Source organism: Corvus hawaiiensis, chromosome 21 (assembly GCF_020740725.1).
Source record: "Corvus hawaiiensis isolate bCorHaw1 chromosome 21, bCorHaw1.pri.cur, whole genome shotgun sequence".
NCBI classification, from domain to species: domain Eukaryota; kingdom Metazoa; phylum Chordata; class Aves; order Passeriformes; family Corvidae; genus Corvus; species Corvus hawaiiensis.
Genome location: NC_063233.1, coordinates 7,863,046 through 7,884,689, shown reverse-complemented (window position 1 = coordinate 7,884,689; position 21,644 = coordinate 7,863,046). Strand labels below are relative to the sequence as shown.

The window sequence follows — 21,644 nt, the reverse complement described above, 5'->3', positions numbered from 1 at the left end:
GACACTTGCTGGGGCCAGCAGTGAGTTAAGGGCAGATGAACACCAGACTGGAAGTAGAAGAGGCAAAAATCCTGCCTGGATGCAAACAAGCTCGGTTCTTCCCAAAAGAGCCTTTGTAGGGGTGGGAGTTGAGCTGCCGAGTCAAGGTCTTCTGGCAGTTATCAGCCACTACTCCCACAGAAACTTGACCACAGCCTTTAGGAAAGGTGTGAATTTGCCTGCGTTTACTACTCTCTGTCCCCAGCAGTTACAGATCGTCCTCCCTGGAGAAGCTCAGCCTGTGTTCACCGCATCCCTTCCCACACTGCCAGCCCTGCCACACCCCACACTCAGCCATACACCCGGAGTGTTTCCTGCAGCGTTGTAAGGATTTGCTAACCTACAGAATTATGGAATCATGGAATGGTATGCATCGGAATGGACCATAAAAATAATCTATTTCCAACCCCTAGCCATGGGCAGGGACACCTTCCGCTATCCCAGTTGGCTCCAAGCCCCGTCCAGCCTGGCCTTGGACACTTCCAGGGATCCAGGGGCAGCCACAGCTTCTCTGGGCACCCTGTGCCAGGGCCTCACCACCCTCATAAAGAATTTCTTCTCAATATCCCATCTAACCCTGCCCTCTGGCACTTTGAATCCATTCCCCCTTGTCCTGTTATTCTCAGCCCATGTCCAAAGTCCCTCTGCAGCTCTCTTGGAGCCCCTTTAGGTACTGGAAGGGCTCCCTGGAACTTTCTCTTCTCCAGGCTGAACGAGCCCAGCTCTCTGAGCCTGTTTCCATAGGACAGCAAGAACCCCTCATTTTGGAGGCTCTCTAGTTGGGAGAAACTAGAGAAAAAGAGCAAATCCTCTTACCCACCCCTGGCTCCCTCTGTCTGAAGCCCCATGACAAATGGGGGGGGGGGGAGGCAAAATGAGAAAGGAGGATGATGAATACCCAAAGCCAATTTGTAGGCACCCTGAAATAACTTGATTTCTCCAGTGTTCTGGGAGCACTTCTCTCCGAGATGTAACATTACTCATTTTCAATTGGAGAAGTCTCAGTGTGTAGCAAAAATATCTCAGGCTCAGTAATGAGGCAAGAAATCGTGCTTACGTAGCTGAGCAAGTAACATCGCTCAACTTTCCTGTCCTTGTGGTGCATGAAAAATCACCGGAGAATAAATTAATCCTAATAAATGCAGGATTCTGATCAGGCATACAAAACCAGCAATGTGTCTGCTGGATGAGCAATTGATGAAGTCATTGCTTCAAAGGTGCCTTGATGCAATTAGTCACCTGTAAAACATGCAGCAGAGGAGAAAATCCCATTCCTTTTGTTAAGGAGCAGGAAAATGCTCCGCGTGTCCAAGTGATTTATGGGATACAGTGCAGCAAAATTAGAGCGTGCGGCAATTAGGGTCATTCTCTTGGAGATGAAAGGCTGAGGGGAGATGAGTGAAGGGATGGACAGGATGCAGAAGGGCCAGATGGAGGCACAATGCCAGCACCGCACTTCTGTGCTGTTGGCTTGTAACAGGGATTATTTCTCCCTCGCACAAATCGGGCTGCACATGTAAAACTGGTGACACTGAGGATGAACAAAGTCATTAATTACCAGCTTGAGTATCCGTAATTAGAGCTGCTGGGAGTCACAGGAGCAAGAGTGAAAGGCTCTAACAGGATTATGGACAGATCTGGATCGTTTTATGACTGTGTTGGCAGGTAAAGGGAACCTATTGTGTGCTTGAGGATGAGCACAGGCACAGGGAAGAAGGCATTTCCCATCCCCAACCCTGCTGCCCAGCTATTGTGCCCACTGCACCGTGTGCCCACCACCGACCGTTCAGAGAAGGAACATTGATAAATCTCACCAGCTCCATTGTTCAGGTTGGGAAATTGAGCTGCTCAGCAGTAATGGCCAAAAATCACGTGAGGACTCTAAATCCAGAAGAGCCAGTTAAGAGCAAGGGCTCTAAATCTGTGCACAGTTAACAGTTACTGTGCTGGCTGCTCTCAAGCCACAGAAGTTCACACTTTGGCTGCAGATTATTTTCAGATCTCAGCTGTGTGGGGAACCCCAGGGCAGAGCACCCTCCCTGCCACACGCAGGGTGCAGGAAGAGCCCAGGGCTGGGAGCTGAGGGGAGCTGGCTGACCTGGAGTGGGGCTGGTCCCAGTGCAGTGTTCCCATGGACATTCCAGCTGTTTGCAGCTGGAGGACACGGCAGATGCCGAGCAGCTGACCCTCACACATTGTAGCTGTGTCCAGCCACCCACCTCTGGCACTATTCCAGCAACTGGTGGCTTTCCCCTTTCCCTCCCATCACAGGCCATCTCTCTGGCTCACACACTCCTCTCTCCAGTTCCCAAGAAACCCTGACAAGCCTCACCCGCTCTGTGGACAGGACGGAGCAGGGAGGCTGGGAGGTGGGGCCAGGCAGAGCAGGCACCAAAAATCCTGCCGGCTTCCCTGGGAAGGGAATGCACAGCCACTCTTGAAGTCCGAGGGCTGCAGCACCCAATTTGAAGCATCTACTGCTGCTTCTCTGAGCTCATCTGTGAGGACTGGAAAAGGTCTGGGAGATATCAAAGAAAGCCCCTTAACTTAAAGAAGTGGACAATGGTCCCACGCCTTTACCCTCAGAGGGGAGCGTGCTGAGATGGGGTTGTGCTTACAGGCACCATCCCACCATCCTGGGGGTATCCATCAGAGGAAGCTCCATCAGCTACAAGGCTGTGGGAAGACCCACAACCAAGTCAGGAACAGTCCCTGCAGCCACTGCACGTTGTCCCCAGAGGGTCTGGCACACCCCAGGGCAGGCAGATGGGGTGGCCACGTCCCATTCATGAAAGCTCAGCACCAGGATGGGGTAGACACGATGGTTTCTTTGGTGCCTGGGGGTGGCTATCACTCCTGCTCACTGCGTCCCAGCAGGACGGGCACATCCACCTGTGTTTGACACTCTCCATCTACCACGACAGCTCCAAGGCTTCCTACAGGAACTGGCAACTGAGATCTGAAAAAGTCTGCAGCCAAAGTGTGAACTTCTGGGGCATGAGAGAGTCAGCCAGCACAGTAACTGTTAACTGTGCACAAATTTAGAGCCCTTGCTCTTAACTGGCTCTTCAGGATTTAAAGTTCTCACGTGATCTTTGGCCATTACTGCTGAGCACCTCACTTTCCCCATCTGAACAATGGAGTTGGTGAGATTTATTGATTGCCACAGATGACAGAACAGGATAAAGGAAAGCCAGGTATTATCTGTGATACTGTACAAGCTTTCCTCTCACAGCACAGCCTGGCTGCCCTCCTGACTGTGCCACGAAGGGGGTGGTGGGGAATGGGGTCCCCCAGCCACAGCTCAACATTCCCTGACTCCACCATCACCCCAGGCAGGTGTTCAGGGCTGGCACCAGGGAAGCAGGGAGTGATGCTCATCCAGCTGCACTGGGTCCAGGGGTATCTCTGGCGTTGAAATCCAGCTCCTCCCAGTGGATAATCATCATATTGGGAAGACCAGTCCCTAGGACAGCCCAGCCAAGGATGGCAGAATGACTGTGGGAGCCTGGCTGCTCTGTGGGAAGAGCCGTTGCCATACTCCAAGCTCCAGTGAGGTATTTCCTATCCCAGCCTCACCCTGTTTCATCAGGGTGAGTCATCAGACCACCGTGGAAAATCTCAGGATCTTGCTTCTGTAGTCATGATCAGAAACATCCTTTATTAAATTAATGACCATCCCCTATCTGTCATCTCACTGTTAATAAAAAGAAACGAGGGCTGGAAGGAGTGCTGCAGACTGGTGCCTGGAGCCAGGCTTGTCTCAGCAGAACTTGTGCCCAGCAGTTCTGCAGAGCTGCTCCCAAGCACGGGAGGAGAACACAGCAGGAACAGGAGGGGGTTTTAACCCACGTAACAAATGGCTCCGCAGCACAGATGTGGTGGGGCTGCCTTCTCCAGGACACCTCGGGATGCTGCTTCAGTGCAGGGTCCCTCACCAGTACAGCTCCAAAACACTTCTTTGGCCACAGGGACAAGCTCATCTCACTGGATTAATGTGACGCCCTTCCTCAAATACATCCCTCCCGTGGGACAGAGGGGCACATGCACTTAAATGCTCACTAAATGATCCCCTCTGGAGTGCACCAACCCCTTCCCCACTATTGGCACCATGTGAGTAACGAGGAAGATCTTACTTGGTCCAAACAACACCACTTCAGAATACAAAGGTTTTTCTATCCCAAGGATCCTGGGGACACGACACCCATTTGAAAAAAGATGCCCTCTCCCCTGTGATCGAGCCCCAGCAGCAGATCAGCACCACCCACCCCTCCCTTCACCAAAGGAGGGGTCATGGTCCAGTCCTCTGGAAGAGCAGGATTATAGGGGTGGACAGGGTTCACAAAGAGTCACTCCCAGCAAAGACCAAGTCAAGGCGATGCCGAGATAAGAGTGCTCCTTGACCCCACCATGCAGGCCCCATGAGTGGGAACCCAGCAGGGGAATGCTGCAGAATATCCACCCTATCCCCCATAACCCAAACTAGCCAGAGCAGTATTTCCTATTATGTCTCCATAACCTAATCTGACCCCCTCTAGGGTCTCCAGATTAATATCTGGGAAACCTCACAAGTCCAATCACCCAATTACAGGGAGGAAAGCTTTATCCTATCTAAACAGCATGAAATGTAACCTAGACCCAGCTGCCACCTCACTTCTAAGAGCCAGATCTCAATCCCTGGCAAGCTGAACAAACTGGGAAGGGGTCACGGGGGAGATGGGGAGGGTCTCTCTTGTATCATATGAAACCTGCAGGAGGAGCAGATATTTTAATTGGCAAATCCCCTGACTCAGGTTTAATCCCTCTTCATTTTTACTGAACTTCCCTCACACTGGAGCAACATGGGGAACAGATGACAGGCCCCACCTTGAGCCACTGGCCAACAAGAGGAGGCCCCATCATTTTGGTGAGCAGGGGATGATGGTTCTCAGCACACACAGTGCACCCAGCCCAGCCTGGGAGAGGCAGAGGGGAAGGGCTGGTGCCACCACGTGCCATTGAGCAGGGCCTGAGGAATGGTGAGGGCTAGAGCAGAGTTGATGCTGGCAGGACAGAGCAGGCACTGGACACGATCACAGCCCAGGACAACAGCAATGTCCCCAGAGCACCTCCTGTGCTGGGGATGAGAGGTTTCAAACAGGACAGAATAGGCTGTCCCAAGGCAGTCTTTGTGCCTCTTTGGAACTCTTTTCTATCCTTATTTCCTTCCAGAGAAGCGTGGAGGGACACTGGCTAACTTTTTGGATTGTATTTCAGCCACCTGACAATGCTGAACGCATGGGAAACCTCAACTGAAGCCACAGGACTGGAAAGCAGATTCCCCATCCCATTCAGGATATCATCCCAGCCTTTGGCTAGAATGACAGCAACACACAAAATCTCCAGGAAGATCCTCTCCTGGCAGAAGATCCCCGCCTGGGCGTCATTCAGAGCAAAAGGGAAGACCCAGATTCTTTGCTCAAGTTTCCTCCCAGAGCAGGTTGTGTTGCATCCACAGATGCCCCAGAGCCTGTGTTTTCCACATAGCTCAGGGCTGCATTGCCAAGCACCAGCTTTGCAAACACAGACTGATCTTCCCTCCAGATTCCAGCCACAATTTATTGATTAAAACAGCCTGTCTAGTCAATAGAGGCTCCTATGTAAAAGTTCCACTGCTCTGCACTCACATGCCGTGATCCGTCTGGCTGTGTTAGCAGCCTTGGCTTTTGATGCTTTTTGACAAGATGGATTTGTGGCCTTGACTTTTCCAGATCAGGAGAAACTTAATCCTAGAGGATAAAATTACAGACGAGTAAAAAAACTCCACGACCGGCCTCATTAACTGCCATGTAAGAAGTTCAGAGCCTTCTTAGCTAGAAGGCAGCATCTACAGCTGTCCTTGAGGGAGAGGCAGCTCTGAGCAGACAGCACAAAGCCCTTGGCAAACACGGTGCTTCTGAAGTGCATGACACACTCGTGGCACCAGCCAGGCTGCTCCATCCTCTGCAGACAGCAGGAAAAGGGCAGACGGTCCCAGGTCTCCACCTATAAAGTGATTTGGGAGAAAGCAAAGATAATGCCCAGTTCTGGCCAAAAGGTGTCTGGGCAGATAAAAATAAAAAACCTTGGAACAACCATATGGAAATGTGAATTAATGAAATTTTTCAGCAACTGACTCAACCCTAACTGAGAGTTGAGAACCCTCCACCTCCCTTCTGCTTTCCAGGATACAAAAATGACACTGGTAGGTGGAAATAACTACAGCTGTCCCAGGGAGAGAGAAATCGGAGCTTCGCAGTGAGGGTAATGGCCAAAATTAAGCACTTGCTTGGTGCTATTACACAACACATCCCAGGAAGCAGCATCCAAAAACTTGACCTTCACTTCAAAGGCTCCTTTTTGAATCATCTTTCCTTCTGCTAACAAGTGAAGTGGATTCAGCACTCAAGAAGGGCACTCTGGGTGTTGAAAACATCTTCAGCCATGTGTTAGCTGCAGAAGAGGCAGGGGCAATGTTCATGTCCAGCTCCTGGCTGGACCTCAAGCTTCTACAGCTTCCTAAGGGCAGAGTCAACTCCTCCCGCTGTGCTCTGTGGTGCCCAGTTTGTCAGTCAGCACTCTTAAAGATGATTGTTAAGGCTTGTAATAGGAGTGCAACGTGGTTGCACGGAGATTGCACTGACTCCCTTCTGACAGGAACTGTATTTGCTCTGGCCAGGCAGTTTTTTCTCCTCTTCTCCCAGCCTACCCCTGGTTTTCACACAGCAGTAGCAGCACAGCTTGCACACAGGAGGGTGTCTGGAAGGGCTGGTTGCCATAGCTATATCCATACATCCCCAGCCATCCAGACACGTCACAGCCCCGCTCCACACCGCAGAGTGAAGTTATAAATAAGACACTCCCGAGCCTCAATTCAGAGCACAACTTGCAAGTGTACAAAACACTCAGCCTTCTGGGTTGACCTCTTTTGCTTTCTTTTACAGACACGATGCTGTGCACAGGCTCCTCTGCAGAGCAGCTCTGCTCCAGAGCAGTCTCTAACGCTGGCGTGGTGACATGCACAGGTTTTATATAACCATACCCTCCACTCCTGCACATCTTCCTGCCCTGTCTGTTGTCCAGATGATGCCATGAAGATTTTTTGCCTTTTCTTTTATACCCCTGTTAAAGCTTTTTACAACTTCTGTATTCTTAGTGCTTTTTGCCTACATTCTTGGACTTGTTTTTCAAGCTGAGAGACTCAACATTTTAGAAGCTTCGTGGGTAGGGATCAGTGTGCCCCAGACCCCAACGTGCTCTCCAGAACACATTCTGTAAACTAAGATAGAACCATCCAAGAGAAGGTTCCTTGGGGAGGGGGGCTCACTCGAGCCTCTCATTGGGGAATCTTTGATAATTAGTAAGACCTATAATGTTATACCAGATCTTTTGGGGGTGGGCATTGCACTGTGCATTCAACCTGGATGGAGTGCACCTAAGGATCCTTAAAATAAATACAGAGGTAAAATCCCTTTTTCCCTTCTAACTGTGTTTGACTCTTGATTTTAAGACCAGGAAAAGGCATCACAGACACCCTCCCAGGTTACCTGCTGGCTCTCCTCCACACCACAGCCCCGTGTATCGAGGGTCCCAGTACAGCAGAGGGCTCTGAGCAAGCTGCCAGACTCCGCATTCTCCTGCTCTGAGGTCTCCAACAGGCTCACTCAGCAGGCTGTGTTCCTGTTCTCCTCCTTTCTTTGAGGATTACAAGCTGTTCTGGATGAGAGCTACTTCTTATGAACGTGGTCACTGCCCTGGCAAGAAGACCCCAGAGCAGCCAGGATCCCTTGATGTCACCTGAGATAATAAAGCCTGGGAGTCTCTGCTGAGACCTCACCTGTCCTGCTGGGACGTGGCATCCCAAACCAGGTGCTGTACTGAAGCAGGTGAGCTGTTTACCTGTTTGTTGTACGCTTTGTTCAGCCAACATCCCACAACGTCCCCAGCTATCCTGACTCAGCTGTCAGCACACACCAAGCTGTGAAGTACCACAGAAAACGGGCAAAAACACAGCATGGGAGCCTACACAGAGCAGGACAGAAGATGAAGGGCTGGGAGAGGGGCAGAGCCTCACAATCCTTCTGTGATTCACCATCAGCAGCACAGAGCCAGCAATGCACTGGAACAACACCTCATTTGGACTCTCTGCCAGCCTTAACCACGGGGACAGCAAGTGATGCTCCCTTCCTCTGCATCTCCCCAGTTCTACCCACTTTGATACGGAAGCACAGCAGGATTCATGCTCAAGGACACAGCTCTTGCATGTGCTGTGCTCAGATCCAGGGCCGTTCACAGTGGTGGGGAAAGACTGGGAGGCGCAGATTGGTTCAGCCTGAGGGTCCTGACACAGGAGTGAGCACAGGACAGGACACAAAGCTGGGGGATCCAGGACCTGCACCTGTCTCTGCCCTCAGAGGTGAGTACTGCCCCATGCTGAGGGCCTCATGCTGAGATTGTGACTTCAGGGAAGGAATTTTATCTCCTTGTCTGTCTTGTTTTGTCCCCTCCATTTTCAGATTAAGGGAGAGTCCATTCCTACCTCAGAGCGTGCAAGGTCTGACTTACCACCAGCAAAGTTCTTTGAGATACCCTCAAACCACCCCCTCCCCAGCCTCCTCACCATGCCCTGTGCAGGCACATGGCAGCCCCCCCAGGCCCCCAAAGATGTGTGTTCAGAAACCCAGCAGCAACAGAGATGTGGGCAGGAGGGGAGAAAACTGCACCAGGGAGAGAACTTAGAGAAAGGGACTGAGGAGCTCCCAGAGCCACAAAACATCACAGCAGCAACACAGCCACCACCCCAGGAGAAACACAGCCCAGCCCACAGACCCCAATCCATCACACAGCCAAGCCCAGCCCTTCATCCTCCCCCAGCCATCCCCCAAAACGTTCTAAAAGCACATTCAAAGCACTTTTTTACTTCTAAACCTTGCATTACACAAGCTCACAGCAGCCTCCCCAAATCCAGGTGGGTCTGACCTCCCAGGTGGGCCCCAGAGAAGGTCCAGGTGGTGTTAAACCAGGCATAGGTCTGCCCGCTGCCTCCTGAGGATTTCACCCTTCAGCTTTCAGACAAGGCCTCCCAGCTCAGCTCCTCAGCTCCCAGCCCTAAAACCAGGGCAAGGATCCTTCTGTCTTCCAGCACAGGCTGGAAGATGCTGCACTCCCCAGGCAAGAGGGGCTCAGCTGGTCCAGGGGACCTCCTAAGCCAGGGCCACAACAACGAGAAGTGGTGATAGCCCAGGTGCCACGTCCAGCAGATGCAGGGACACGGCCCAGCTTGGAGAATGGAGACATGAAAAGCACTTTGCACCACAGCCATGTTATCCCCTCATCCCTCCCCCTCATCCCCTTTGGAGCTTCTTAACTTCAGAAACCTTCCTCCAGAGGAGTGTTGGAGTGACAGAAAACATTTTCCAAGCCTAATATCAGTTCCAGATGTTCACAGCCATTTCAGTTTGTACTTCACCCTGTAAAACACATTTCTCCCTCTCCCTCTCTCAAGTGCAGCGCCTGCTTGGTCCATGACATAATGCGCTGGCGGGCTCGGCCGCGCGCGCACACACACACACACACACACACACGCTCGCGCCCTCTCCGAGAGCCCCACGTTCAAACAAAGAGCATCACTCAACTACAAAGCTGTCGCGTACATGGAGTTATGAGTAATTTCCACAAGTTTTAATAAACAGTTTGGGATGTAATTGCTCTCCGTCTTCTCAGCTGGCTCCCGAGCACGGAGCCGCTCGCTCCCCGCGCGCTGGTGTTGAAAGCGTGGTTTGTTTCACACACAAGTTCACCTCCTCTCCGCCTCAGATGGGCCAAGGGCTGTGTTTTTCTAAGCACCACTAACAAGCCTCTTAAAAAACCTCGTGAAGCCGAGGGCAGCTGACCCATGCAGGCTACTGGCTCCCTTCACGCTGTCCTGCAGCATCCCTGTCTCAGGGGGAGCCCAGCAGGGAGCACAGGGGACCCACGTTAGACCCGTCTCAAAACTCCCTCCTGACTCTGCTCCAAGAGGAAGAGGAACAAATGTTTGCTGGCTCAAGGGAATGGTTACATCTTCCAGTTGCAGAACAAGGGGGAGGCCAAGGAGTTCTGCAAGGGTGAGAGACTGGAGGCTTTTGAGGGGCAGGAGGAAGGCAGAAGGCAGGTGAGGCTGGGGCCAGGTACCCCCTAGTTTGCCACGGGGATGAAGAACAGGTTGGCAGAGCTCTAGCCCTTGTCAGTGCCAGGAATCCCAAAAAGAAATGGCTACAACTGCAATAAAGCAAACAAAACCACTATCCAAGCACAAATAACCCACTCATTTAAGATTTCCAGCAGATGAGTGGCAGCAGCCTCAAGAGCCCTACAGCCTTGCCAGATCCTCGCAGCACAGAGCTGGCCTGCTCTGCAAATACCTGTGATGCACCTCCCAGCCATGGGAACAACCTGCTCCTCCCTGCCAGCAGCTGGGAGACTGACGGGGAAGGAAGATCTGCCTATATCCACCAAAAGCCATCCAAATTTCATGTCCCACACCCCCCTCCCAAAGATTCCCCCTCTGAGGCTGAGTTGTTGTTTTTGTGGATGCTGCTCAGACGGGAGGAGCTGTGGTGCAGCAGGATGGGTGGGTGATGGTGGTCAGGGGATATCCAGGGCAGGATTTTTGGCTGTAGAGAGCTGTAGCAGTCAGCACCTCTGCAAACCTGCACAAGGTATTTGCAGGAATCAAGTCATCTGACATTAGAGGCCTGTAGGGTAAGAAAGGAATGAAGGCAGGAATGCTGTTTGGTTACAAACACAGAAAAAAAGGGAGGGATTTGAGATTGGCTTTTTTCTTTAATTGTTAATAGGGTCATTGTGTCCCAAACAGTTCCCCAGAACAGGTAGAGGGGAGGGAAGCTCCCCACAATGAATTCAATTGCCTGTCAAACACATGGCAGTCATAAAAGGAAAATAATAATAATAATAATAATAATAATAATAATAATAATAATAATAATAATGTGTATTTCCTACTCTGGCTACCAGGCAAAGATCCAGCCACTTCAAAGGAGAAACTCCATGTTTCTCTGGTCTGGCCTCATCTGACTGATGTGTGAGCAATCTGGAATCCCCATCCAAAACAAAGCCCCTCCTTTGGTGGCTTGTTTTCTTTCTCCATTACTGCAAGGTGCCCCTCCAAGATAAAGAATAAACCTTCTTCCATGCCATGAAACTAGAGACATGACCCAGGGTCCATGGCCACATCGGGCAGCTTTGGGAGGGGATGATTGCAAGCTGTAGGAGAAAGGTCCTGTAGGATGGGACTGGTGTATGAGCCAGGAATCAGAGCTCCTTCTTGCAGGGGTCACAACAAACAGCCAGAGCCCCCCACGAGGTGGGGATATGGCTCTCTCCAGCAGAGACAGGCCAGCTCTTGTAGCACATGGTTTTTGGATATGGTGGCATCTACGCTGCAGAAGCAGAATAGATGGGCTTGAGGTGAACAGAGAGGGTGGAAACTTCCCTGTGGCTGTGAGGTCTCAATGATCTCCCTGAGCCTGTCTTCCCAACAGGGAAACACAGCTAAACATCTTGCCTGGGTGCCCTGGGAGCCCATGCAAGTCTGCATGTGGACAGCGAGGTTCTGCACTCCAACACCAGCCCTGTCCCAGGTAAATCTCTGCTTTGGTCAACAATACCAGCTGCCCCTGACAACTCTTGTGAGCTTCTAAATCTCTCCCTTCTTTTCTGTGTTGTTTATAACCAAACAACATTCCTGACTTCAAACTACATCCAAAATCCTCAAGCAAAAACAGTAGGTTCTGCCTGGCTTTCCCTGCAGCACTGCCATCACTCACGGTCTCAAGTCCTATTTTCTGAAATCCATCATTGACTCACCCAAATCAAGTCCCATCCTTCACAGCCCTCTGCCTTGTCCAGCAGCCCCTGGAGCATGGACTGAGTTGCTGACAAAGCCTTTGTAAGACATAGAGCACTCAGTAACAAGCCTGAGAACTAAATGCCAACCCAGGGAAGTTTCAGGTTCTCCTGGAAAAGTTTTGTGCTCTTCAAATGATCTCCCTCAATACTGCAGGTTTGGAGTTCCTCTGATAGGTGTGCAAGACAACTGAAAATGTCCTTTCAAAGGCGGGTCACTGGTCACTCACTGGAACAGACCAGTAAAGCCCTTGAGCTGCTGAGGGATGACCTTCCCCCTACAACCACCATCCTGTGGCATTTCAGAGTGATCACATCAACACCCACTTCAGAAACTCCAACTCACAGCTCTCCTGCCCAAAAAAGGGCAAATAATTTCCTTCTGCCGCACTGCATTTTTGTAATTCCCCTTCCCCTCAAATAGCCATGTCTGCAGAAGATTCCAGAAACCTCTCCTAAATGGAGTGGGTCTGATACCTCATGTAACACCTTGGCTCTATGCACTGCTCTCCACCAAAGCAGCAGCTCCCAGCCAGGAGGGCACAGGAAGCATCGCCAGGAGCCCTCTGCAGCACGAGGAGGTTGCCCTCCCTCACACCCACCTGTGTAGAGGTCTGTGTCCGTGTACTCATCCACCTTCTTGTGCTGCAGGACATAGTCAGACACCTTGGTCCCAATGGCAGGCTGCACATCCAGCCACTCCAGGGATACCACGGTGCTGGAGGGCTCCACGTTGGGGGAGAGCCGCAGGCTGGGCGGGAGAAAGGAAAGAGAACAAGTAAGACATGAGCTCCCTTTCTGGGGAGGAATCCACATCTCCAAGCAGCACAATCCCCAAAAGGACTCACAGCCACACATGTGGATGTGCCCACAAAGCCACAAGGGCAGAGCAGGCTCGTGAGCATCAATGGACTTCCAGCTGAAGGTCAGTTGAGTCCAGCTTACTGCAGTGTGTGCCCTTGGGAGCCTCCCCCTGCTCCTGGAAAAGGTAAGCTCATGCAACCCCAAATATCTCATCTAAAGGGGCCTTCATTGTCTGGGAGAGCTGCTGAACTTCAGCAAGAGAAGCAAGGACCAGCACCCCAGGAGCAAAACAGGAGAGGATCCGAGTTCTTGAAACCCAGCAGGGCTGAGTCCACAGGAGGGGAGGGTCAGGTCTGCATCACCAGTGAGCAAAGGTGAGGGAGGGCGGGAGGAAGAGAAGGAAGGGGCAGCTGTGGCGTGAATTCACCCAGCTGCAAACCTCTGAGGTGTGTGGGCGAGAGCCAGAGCGGGGCAGCTGTGCAGGAGCTCCTGCCCAGAGCAGGAACAACGTGGGCTGGGATGAAGGCAGGGGAGCTCTGTGCTCCTGGCCCTGCTAGTGCAGAGGCGTGCGCTCCCTCTGCGCCGGGGCAGATGACAACACCAAGTACAGGGCTACAGAGAGTCTGGCTCCAAACACACAGCATGTTTGCTGGACTCGGGATGGGAAATGAATCCCCTCTGAGGATATTGGCTCACAAGAAGGTGTTCTGCTCCTTGTGGCTCGCTAGAGCCAGTCTTCCTGCTTTCTCAGCTAATTCCCCATCAGTTTGCTCCTGATTTGCTCTTGCTCTGACAAGCCACAATGAATTGCACTGTAATTCCATTTCTTTCAGCATTTGAAATCCCATTCTACAAGCCCCGCTAATCAGGTGATGAAAATCTATAAGGAAACCTTCCAGGGCCACAGCTGGAGCCAGGATATCCTAAAGGCATCAGTCACACAGTGAGAAGGGCTGGACTGCAGCCCCCAGGCCTGAGGGTGCAGAAGGAGGTGCCCATGGGCTGACCCCCTGGGAAATGGGGTGGTTCTGGGAGGCTGTGACCCACGGGAAAGGGGCTGGTGACCCGTGGAGGGCTCATAGGGATACGTACACAGGCGGAGGGAGAGGGCTGCAGTTTGGGAGTCCGTTCTCATCGAAGGCGTTGAGGTCGCACCTGCACCAGTCTTCGATAACATCACCTTTCCCAGAGCACCAGTATGAGCTCATCAGGGCTCCCTTGAAGGCCTGATGTGAGAACAAAAAGCGTGAACATGTGTGCTAAAGACTCGGTGAAATCTGGCCAGCAGCTCGGCCGCGGTGCTGAGCTTCAGGGGGAGCGTGCAGAGCCCTGGGATCAGGAAATAGGGGATGGGATGGGATGGGATGGGATGGGATGGGATGGGATGGGATGGGATGGGATGGGATGGGATGGGATGGGATGGGGGAGTGTGTCCTCCCCAGCATTGCCATGGCCTCTCTGCATGGCCCTGGGCATGGCCCTTCACCCCGCTGGGTTTAACTCCCATGTATCGAGTGATGCTGGTTCATCCCTGAATGCTTTTGGAGTGGGAATGGGGATCTCCTGTGGGGGACGACTGAGCAGCCTGAAGAAGCACAAACCTAAGGCCCTCTGTGACAGTGAACAGAATACACACAGTACCTGCACACTGCTGCTGTGCACAATGAAACTCTTCCACTCTTCCCTGTGCTCTTCTGCCCAGCTGTTTCTGTCCCCCTGAGAATAAAGTAATTCCTACATTCCCAACAACACAGACCACTTCCATCCTTCTCACGGGTCTGTTATTCACACAAAGTGCCCTCCTGCAAGCAAACTGCTGCTTTATTCACTTGCCTAAGGAACACTCACAAGCTAAACAGCAGCATCTGGAAGGAAAAAATAAAACCTGGAAAATACTTGCAGGATGTCCCCAGTAGCCACCCTGACTGCTCCAAATAACACCAATGAATCCCTGGAATAATAACTGTGGTCAGAATTCCCAAAGCCCCACAGGTCTAACCCCTCAGTGTCTCTGCCATGCTCATCCCGCAGCTCAGCGTGCTTGGTGTCAGTCCCCACACTGCAGGATGGGGCATCCCTCACTCCATACCCTCCTGTCGTTTGGACCATGTGGATTTATGGTGGTTTCCTCTCACTACCCTTTGCCTGTAATTAAACTTCCAGCTTCAAAAACATCTCTCCTTCACACACACAGAGCCAACATCCAACCCAACCCTGCAAAGCCACAACGCCCATCTAGAATAATCAGAACACCAAAACACCAGCCACTAAAACAAAGCTCTGTAATGCTTTTGACCTTTCAAGAGGCACATTTTGGAGCTGAAACACCTTCACAGGTCCTCAACTGCATGGAGCAGCCTTGCTTGTGGCAACACTGTTCCTCGCATGAAAAGTTGCCTACGGAAGCCTGGCCCTGGTGATATGGCCTGTGCTGCCAGGGTACGCCTAGAAATAAAACTGTGCCCTTTGAGGAAGACAGGGACAGCTCAGGCTGCAGAATTTAGCAGAAAGCTCTAGGAAAAGCGCCATCCCAGGGAGGTTTCTGAAAGGAGGAGGTATAAATAGAGCCTGACGTCAGGGCTCCCATTGTCCAGGGTTTTGTCGCTCTCCCCAAACACCCCCAGCACCTTTAACAAGGCGCCTCAAGGCTCTTGCGTCTGCAAAATTTTCTGCTTCCAGGCATTAACAAAATGGGACTGCTCCAGATGGAAAAAATGGAAAAAAAAAACCCCCAAAAAAACCCCAAGAAAGGAACGAACACGTGAAAGAGAGAAAATGTGATGTTCTTTTATTCTGTTCTTTAGAATGTAATTGAAGTGCTTGGCTGGAAAGGGCATCCAAAGTAATCGGAGAGAGGGACGAAGAGAGGAGTTTATCTGACACCCAGATAAATGGATGCAGGCACACGTCTGCAGAGAGAGAGCGGCGGGTCCGTGAGGGAGAGGAACAGCAAAGGATGTGTGCAGATGGATGGGGAAGCATGTGCTCTCCCTGGGAAGCAAGATAAATACCCTCTGCTGAGGGTACCTGTGTGCACAGACAGGCGCTGGGGGCGAAGACAGATGCGGGTGATCGCGGGAAGAGCTGCACTGTCACACTGCTCCACTGTCCCTCAGCCCCAACCCCTGTCTCTCTGCACACCCTCTCCCTCTCCCCTAACCCAGCTCTTCCCTGCACATCCCCAACCTGGGGAAGAGACCCCACCCGCCCCATCCGTGCCCTTTAGTAAATCCAGTAGTCAATTCCTTGTTTTTCTTTTTCCTGCTGTTAAGCATGAGCTGCATGAGCAATCCCCTCTGCTCCGCCTGCCCAGCCTCGCATACGTTTTAATTAGATCCTGCAGGTACCCAGCTGTCATCTGCCTTGTGTCACCCTTCACACAAACGAGGTTAGGGGATGGATGCTGCGTTCATTACGGCGAGCACACCTCCACCCCCTCACCAGGTTACCGGGAGCACGGCCGCCTGAGCCGGCTCCTGCCTCCGTCCTGACTCATGTCAAGGCCAGGCTGGGAGAGTCAGGCAGCCAGGGCTTGGCCCTGGTTTGTCCCTTGGTGCTGGGCACTGGTGGGACCACACTTCGGGTGCTGTGTCCAGTTCTGGGCCTCTCATGACAAGAAGGACATTGAGGGGCTGGAGTGTGTCCAGAGAAAGGAACGGAGCTGGGGAAGGGGCTGGAGTGTCAGTCATGTGAGGAGCGGCTGAGGGAGTTGGGAAAGGGGCTCAGGCTGGAGCAAAGGAGGCTCAGGGGGGACCTTGTGGCTCTGCACAAGTCCCTGACAGGAGGGGGCAGCCGGGGGGGTCGGGCTCTGCTGCCAGGGAACAGGGACAGGAGGAGAGGGAACGGCCTCAGGCTGGGCCAGGAGAGGCTCAGATTGGGCATCAGGAGGAATTTCTTCACTGAAAGGGTGGTCAGGCCTTGGAAGGGGCTGCTCAGGTAGGTGGTGGAGTCCCCATCCCCGGAGCTGTTCAAGAAACAACTGAATGTGTCACTAGTGCTGTGGTGTGACAAGAGTGTGACTGGTTAAAGGTTGCACTCAGTCTTGGAGGTCTTTTCCAACCTAAATGATTCTGTGACTTCTCTTTCTTTCCAGTGGAATTTCAAGCCAGTGGCTTCTGGAATTTTCCCATTGGTGCTGGGGAGTGCACGTTGAAGGGTGGGGAAGCATCAAGAGCAAATTAATGGGGAGCAGAAATGGGTAAGATCACACAGAAAGAAGGGAATGGCAGCTGCCACCCAAACAAGGAGCCCAATGGCACAGGAAGACAGGGAGCGATGGATAAGGATGCAGTGAAGGTGCTGAGATCCATCCCATGGGAAGCTGCAGCCTTTGGGAGAGCTTCAGGCGGGAGTGAATGCACAGGGACCTTCCTGATTGCTAGTGGCTGAGGACCACCTTCTCCTCCTGCCTTGGGCTGGGCTCTCCGCATCTCCTGTCCTTCCCTGCCATGCTCAGAAACGCTCAGTGAATGCTCTCCTCCCTGCCAGGAGACAGCACCTGCACAAGTCCATCTCTAACATGACCCCTTCCATTTTGGATGCTTCATCATGGTGGTCATGTTTTCACAGGCCCAAGAGGGTCTGGAATCATGGAGGGCTTCCCAGGAGCAGCTGGACCTGCTGGGAATGGCAGTGGCCCCCAATGCACCGTCCTGCGCTTGCCAACCACTCCCCAGGACCCCAACACTCCTCTGTGCCCTAAGGCAATTTTATCTTTCATTTAAAAGTATCCAAATTGTATTGTTTCCCTGTGAGTCAGCCCATTTAGTTTATGTCCTTCAGTGCCAGAGGGGAAATTTATGAGATGAGAAACTGGCTGGAAACGTTTATTTTCTAGATGACGAGTCATGCCATTAGATATATAGCTTTATGAATCATAGGAACAGCATCTAATTTGCTCTTAAAGGTATAATAGGTCTGATTCCCCACACCCATGCACACACATATATTGGATTGATAGTTCCCCCCTAGGATGGCTAGTTCATTTGTTTTGACACAAGCAAGACTTACAGGACCATAAAGTCTCATCTTACCATAAGCTAAGCCTATTCATAAAAAAAATATTAGGGAAACGAACGATCAGCTAAGCACATTTATCCTACACTCGATTGCATATGGATCTTTCTCCTGTTGTTATTTGTGCTCAGGGGGAGGCCATTTGGCCCCATTTTATAGCTGAGACACTCTGCAACAGAATAGAGAAGAACACTTCCTTTGTCCTCTGTTAGACCTGGCTGATGGAAGGAGAAGCATTAAGTTATTTCTGACCGTGGGTTTTCTGTTGCCATCCCAGGAGAGGATAGGGATAGGACATGAAGGAACCTTTCAGATCAGCATTTGCAGGACTCCACACACACCACGAGGCTGGTGTTTGCAGATGGGATACTGGGTGCTTATCTGTGAATATCTGGTCTCCTCCATGGCTGACAGTGATACGAAGATCTGGCTCATTGAGTCTAGGATGCACATCTCTGTTTCCGGAAAAATTGAAAAGGAAATACAGGGAGATAAAAAAACAACCACAGGTGAACATGTAGGCTGGACAGAGATGTGCTGTGGATAAAGGAGATGATATAGAAGCTGGAACTTTGGTTCATTTTGGATTTTGCACTGGATTTCCCAGTCCTTGTTTGCTTTTCTGTTCTTCTTAATGCAGAAGGAGAGAAGGAAGAGTGGAAGCAGGCTGAGCCATGCCAGCAGACAGGCTCCATCCCATGTCCAGGGACACAGCAGAAAAGGGAGACATCCTGTCCCTTCCTGCCTGCAGGATGGAGATGCGGCCTGCACGCCACCCTCAGGCACAGGCAGGGGCCACCGGAGGAGGATGTAGGTTCAAGAAGGGATTTCACAGCCTGAACAGGATGCTACCATGGCGGCAGGGTGGCTGGAGAAAAGGCCTTCCACACCCTTCCAGCAATGCTCAGTGCTGTTCACAGGAGATAAATGCTGCTCCTTAGTCTAGACATCTCTGGAAGGGGGTGGGGGGGAACAAAAAAGGGGAGGAAAGCTAAGGATTTCCCAGGCCAGAGACTCTGTCCAGGATCACGCAGTTCGTGTCCAAAAGGCTGCTCCAGGTTCACAGCAAAGGAGGAAGAAGTTTCCCTCCTGCTGTTGGCAGGGGATCTCCTCCTGTGGTGTTCACACCCTCCCTGCCTCCGGCTGCCTCCCCCCCAGGAGCAGCATCACCAGCACTTCATCCTGGCAAGGGACATCAGTGGTCTGCTGGAAAGGTCAGGGTGCTGGACGGGACCCAGGGTGGGCAGCATCCTGGTGTCTGTTATTTATGGGATCCGAGGGAGCGGCAGAGGACACTGTAAGAGCTGGCAGCAGGGGAAATCAAAGCCCTCCGCGCTGCAGCGAGCCCCGGGAGCCGGCTCCGCTTTCACACCTCGGCACAAAGCTCCCCGTTACAGCCCGAGCCGGGCGCGACAATGCGGCCATTCTTCCCCTGGAAACACGAGCTGGACGTGGGCTGGAGCTGCAGCACGATGCTCCAGGGCCAGAGGAGGAGGACAAGGGCCAATTAGCAGGTATTAAAACAAAGCAACAACAAATACAAAGAAACACACCCCAGACCAAACCAAAATCTCATCTCAACCACAAAAACGCTGTCCCCGTTGGTTCAGGCTCCCTGTTGGCTTTGGCAGTGGAAGAAGAAATCCCTGGCTCTGGCTCCCCAAGCCTTCAGGGGCTGCTTTGGGGAGGCTGTGTGCGTGCAGGGAGGGCTGTTGTCCTCCAGCAGCTCTGCCATCGGTGCTAGATCAGGGTCAAACTGAGCCCATGGCCTCGGGGACACCTTTCACCCTGGCTAAAAACACCCTGCCAGCCTGGGGAAGCTGAAGGGGACAGCAGTGGCCGTGCTCTGCTCTGGAGGAGATGGCTCCTTGGCAAGGGATGGGGAGAAAAGATGGGGAATTTTGTTCCAGCCTCAGTTGTCATCTGAGCTGGTGACCTCCAGCATGGGAAGAAGCTCTCTCCAAGGGCCCTGCCAGGGTCCCAGCCATGCTCTGGGCTCCTGCTGAGGCCAATGGGACCAGCAGCACAGGGACGTGCCCCCCAGCAAGCCCCCACACCATGGGGTGGGCCATGTGCGCCATGAGGAGGAGGCCATGGCTGCAGCAAATGCTGAGATTACTCAATTTTCAAATCAAAGCAAGGTCCTAGGGTTCTTCTAAAAATCCAGGCTCCACATTCATTTGTCTCCTTAAATACACACAGCAGGAGTTTGAGTCCATTTCCCAGAAGGACCGAGACTGATCTCTCCTGCCTCCCTTCTCCACACCCCCCTCACCACGCCACCCTCTAAGCACTTCTGCAGCTGGCTGAGCTGCTCCACAGAAGCTTGTTTCAGGGTTTTTTGGGGGAAAACTGAACAGACCACGAGCAGGAGGGACCACACTGCCCAACACGCCTTCCCTTTTCTCCCCTCCACGGGCCAGCCTGCCCTGTGGCTCCGGACATGCACACCTGCATCCCTGTCGCAGATGCTCCTGGGAGGGGATGGGGGAAGCTGGGCATTCCCTGCCTTCCTGCAAGGGACAAGATGGTTTGCAGATCCCGCAGATCATACAGGCCTGTGCTCTCACTCTCAGCCTGTGCCTCTGGGTGAAGTCCAGAGCTGTGCTGGGCAGTGAAGAAGATGTTCCCCATCCCATGGGGAGAGGGAAGGCACAAGTACGTTTAAGGTGGAAGAGGAAAGTCACCTGAGGGACTCTAATTGGGGTGAGGAGCAGCTCTTCTCTTCTCTGACTCCAGGATATTCCCTAGAGACAAAGCACCTGGGGTCACCACATCTCTCTTCTCTCCTACCACATGCATCCAGCCCTCGAGGTGTTGGGAGTATTTTGCCAGCAGAAGACCCCACCACAGATAGAAGCTGTTTGCTGTTGGGCCTGGCCAGCCACTGACACTGGCAGAGGTTTCCTCCACAGCCCTGCAGTGGAGAATCTCCTCCAGCTTTATATGGAGGGACCACTGTGGTATCTGCCCTGCTGCAAAGCACAAAGGAAGGAGAAGAGAGATGTTGGCATTGATAAAAACTGATGCAGGATCCAGAGAGATCCAGAGAAGTCCCTGGAAGGTGACAGACAAGGTCACAGCTTTTCTGTCTCTTTACACCTTTTGAACTCCCAGTGTGAACATTCCAACTGAGGAGCACTGGAGCTACAACAGCAGTGGTCCTATAAAATACTTGGATTAGGTGGATCTCACCAGGTGACTGGGACTGGTGCAGAGGGGACTCCAGCACTGCCTCTGCTCCAGCAAGCAGTCCTTCCTGTAAAACCTGCCACCCACAGCCACACCAGCTGTGACAGCTATGGAAAAGACGTTCTACAAAGCCCTTCAAAAACTGCTTGGACCTCCAAACACACCTCCTTCACCCTGGCAAGCTCCAGCACTGCCACAGTCCCCAGACAAGCTGCAGTGACCTGTGACTGTGCAAGTTCTCTGGCCAACACTATTAAACCCCAGGGGGAAACAAAGAAACTCCTAGCAGGAGCTCAATCCATAGCTCTCATCGCATACAAGAAGGAAAAGAGGGGCCTGATACTTTTCCTGATACTGAGATTGTTTCTCCCCACTGCTGGGAGCTGGAGCTGTGCTGGAGCTGGGCTGGGAGGACAGAACACACACAGCTGAGAGCTTCCTTGAGGACATTTCCTCTGGACAAATGCTCCCTGGACAGCAAAAGGCAAAACTCCTGGAGCCCTTTACATTTCAGGCCCTTGCTTCAAAGCAAGAAGAAAACAGCAATTCCCACTGACATGGAAATAAAGAGTTTTCTAACTCATTTCATGTGGGCAAAGTAATATATTTTCACCTCATCTCCCGCTTGGAAATGGTCAGTTTTAGCTGAAGTGAAACATACACACAAA

The 21,644-nt window shown here is 52.2% G+C and overlaps 1 protein-coding gene across 2 annotated transcripts in view; it reads right to left on the bottom strand.

Moving 5' to 3' along the window:
• ASTN2 (astrotactin 2) overlaps positions 1-21,644 on the bottom strand; it is a 319,207-nt gene that overhangs the window by 69,743 nt on the left and 227,820 nt on the right. For both annotated transcript variants that reach the window (XM_048325211.1, XM_048325212.1), the window contains exons 18-19: positions 13,861-13,994; positions 12,567-12,715 (exon numbers count right to left, since the gene is read on the bottom strand). In XM_048325211.1, coding sequence (XP_048181168.1) covers positions 12,567-12,715; positions 13,861-13,994 — 283 coding nt within the window. The remainder of the gene's footprint in view (positions 1-12,566; positions 12,716-13,860; positions 13,995-21,644) is intronic.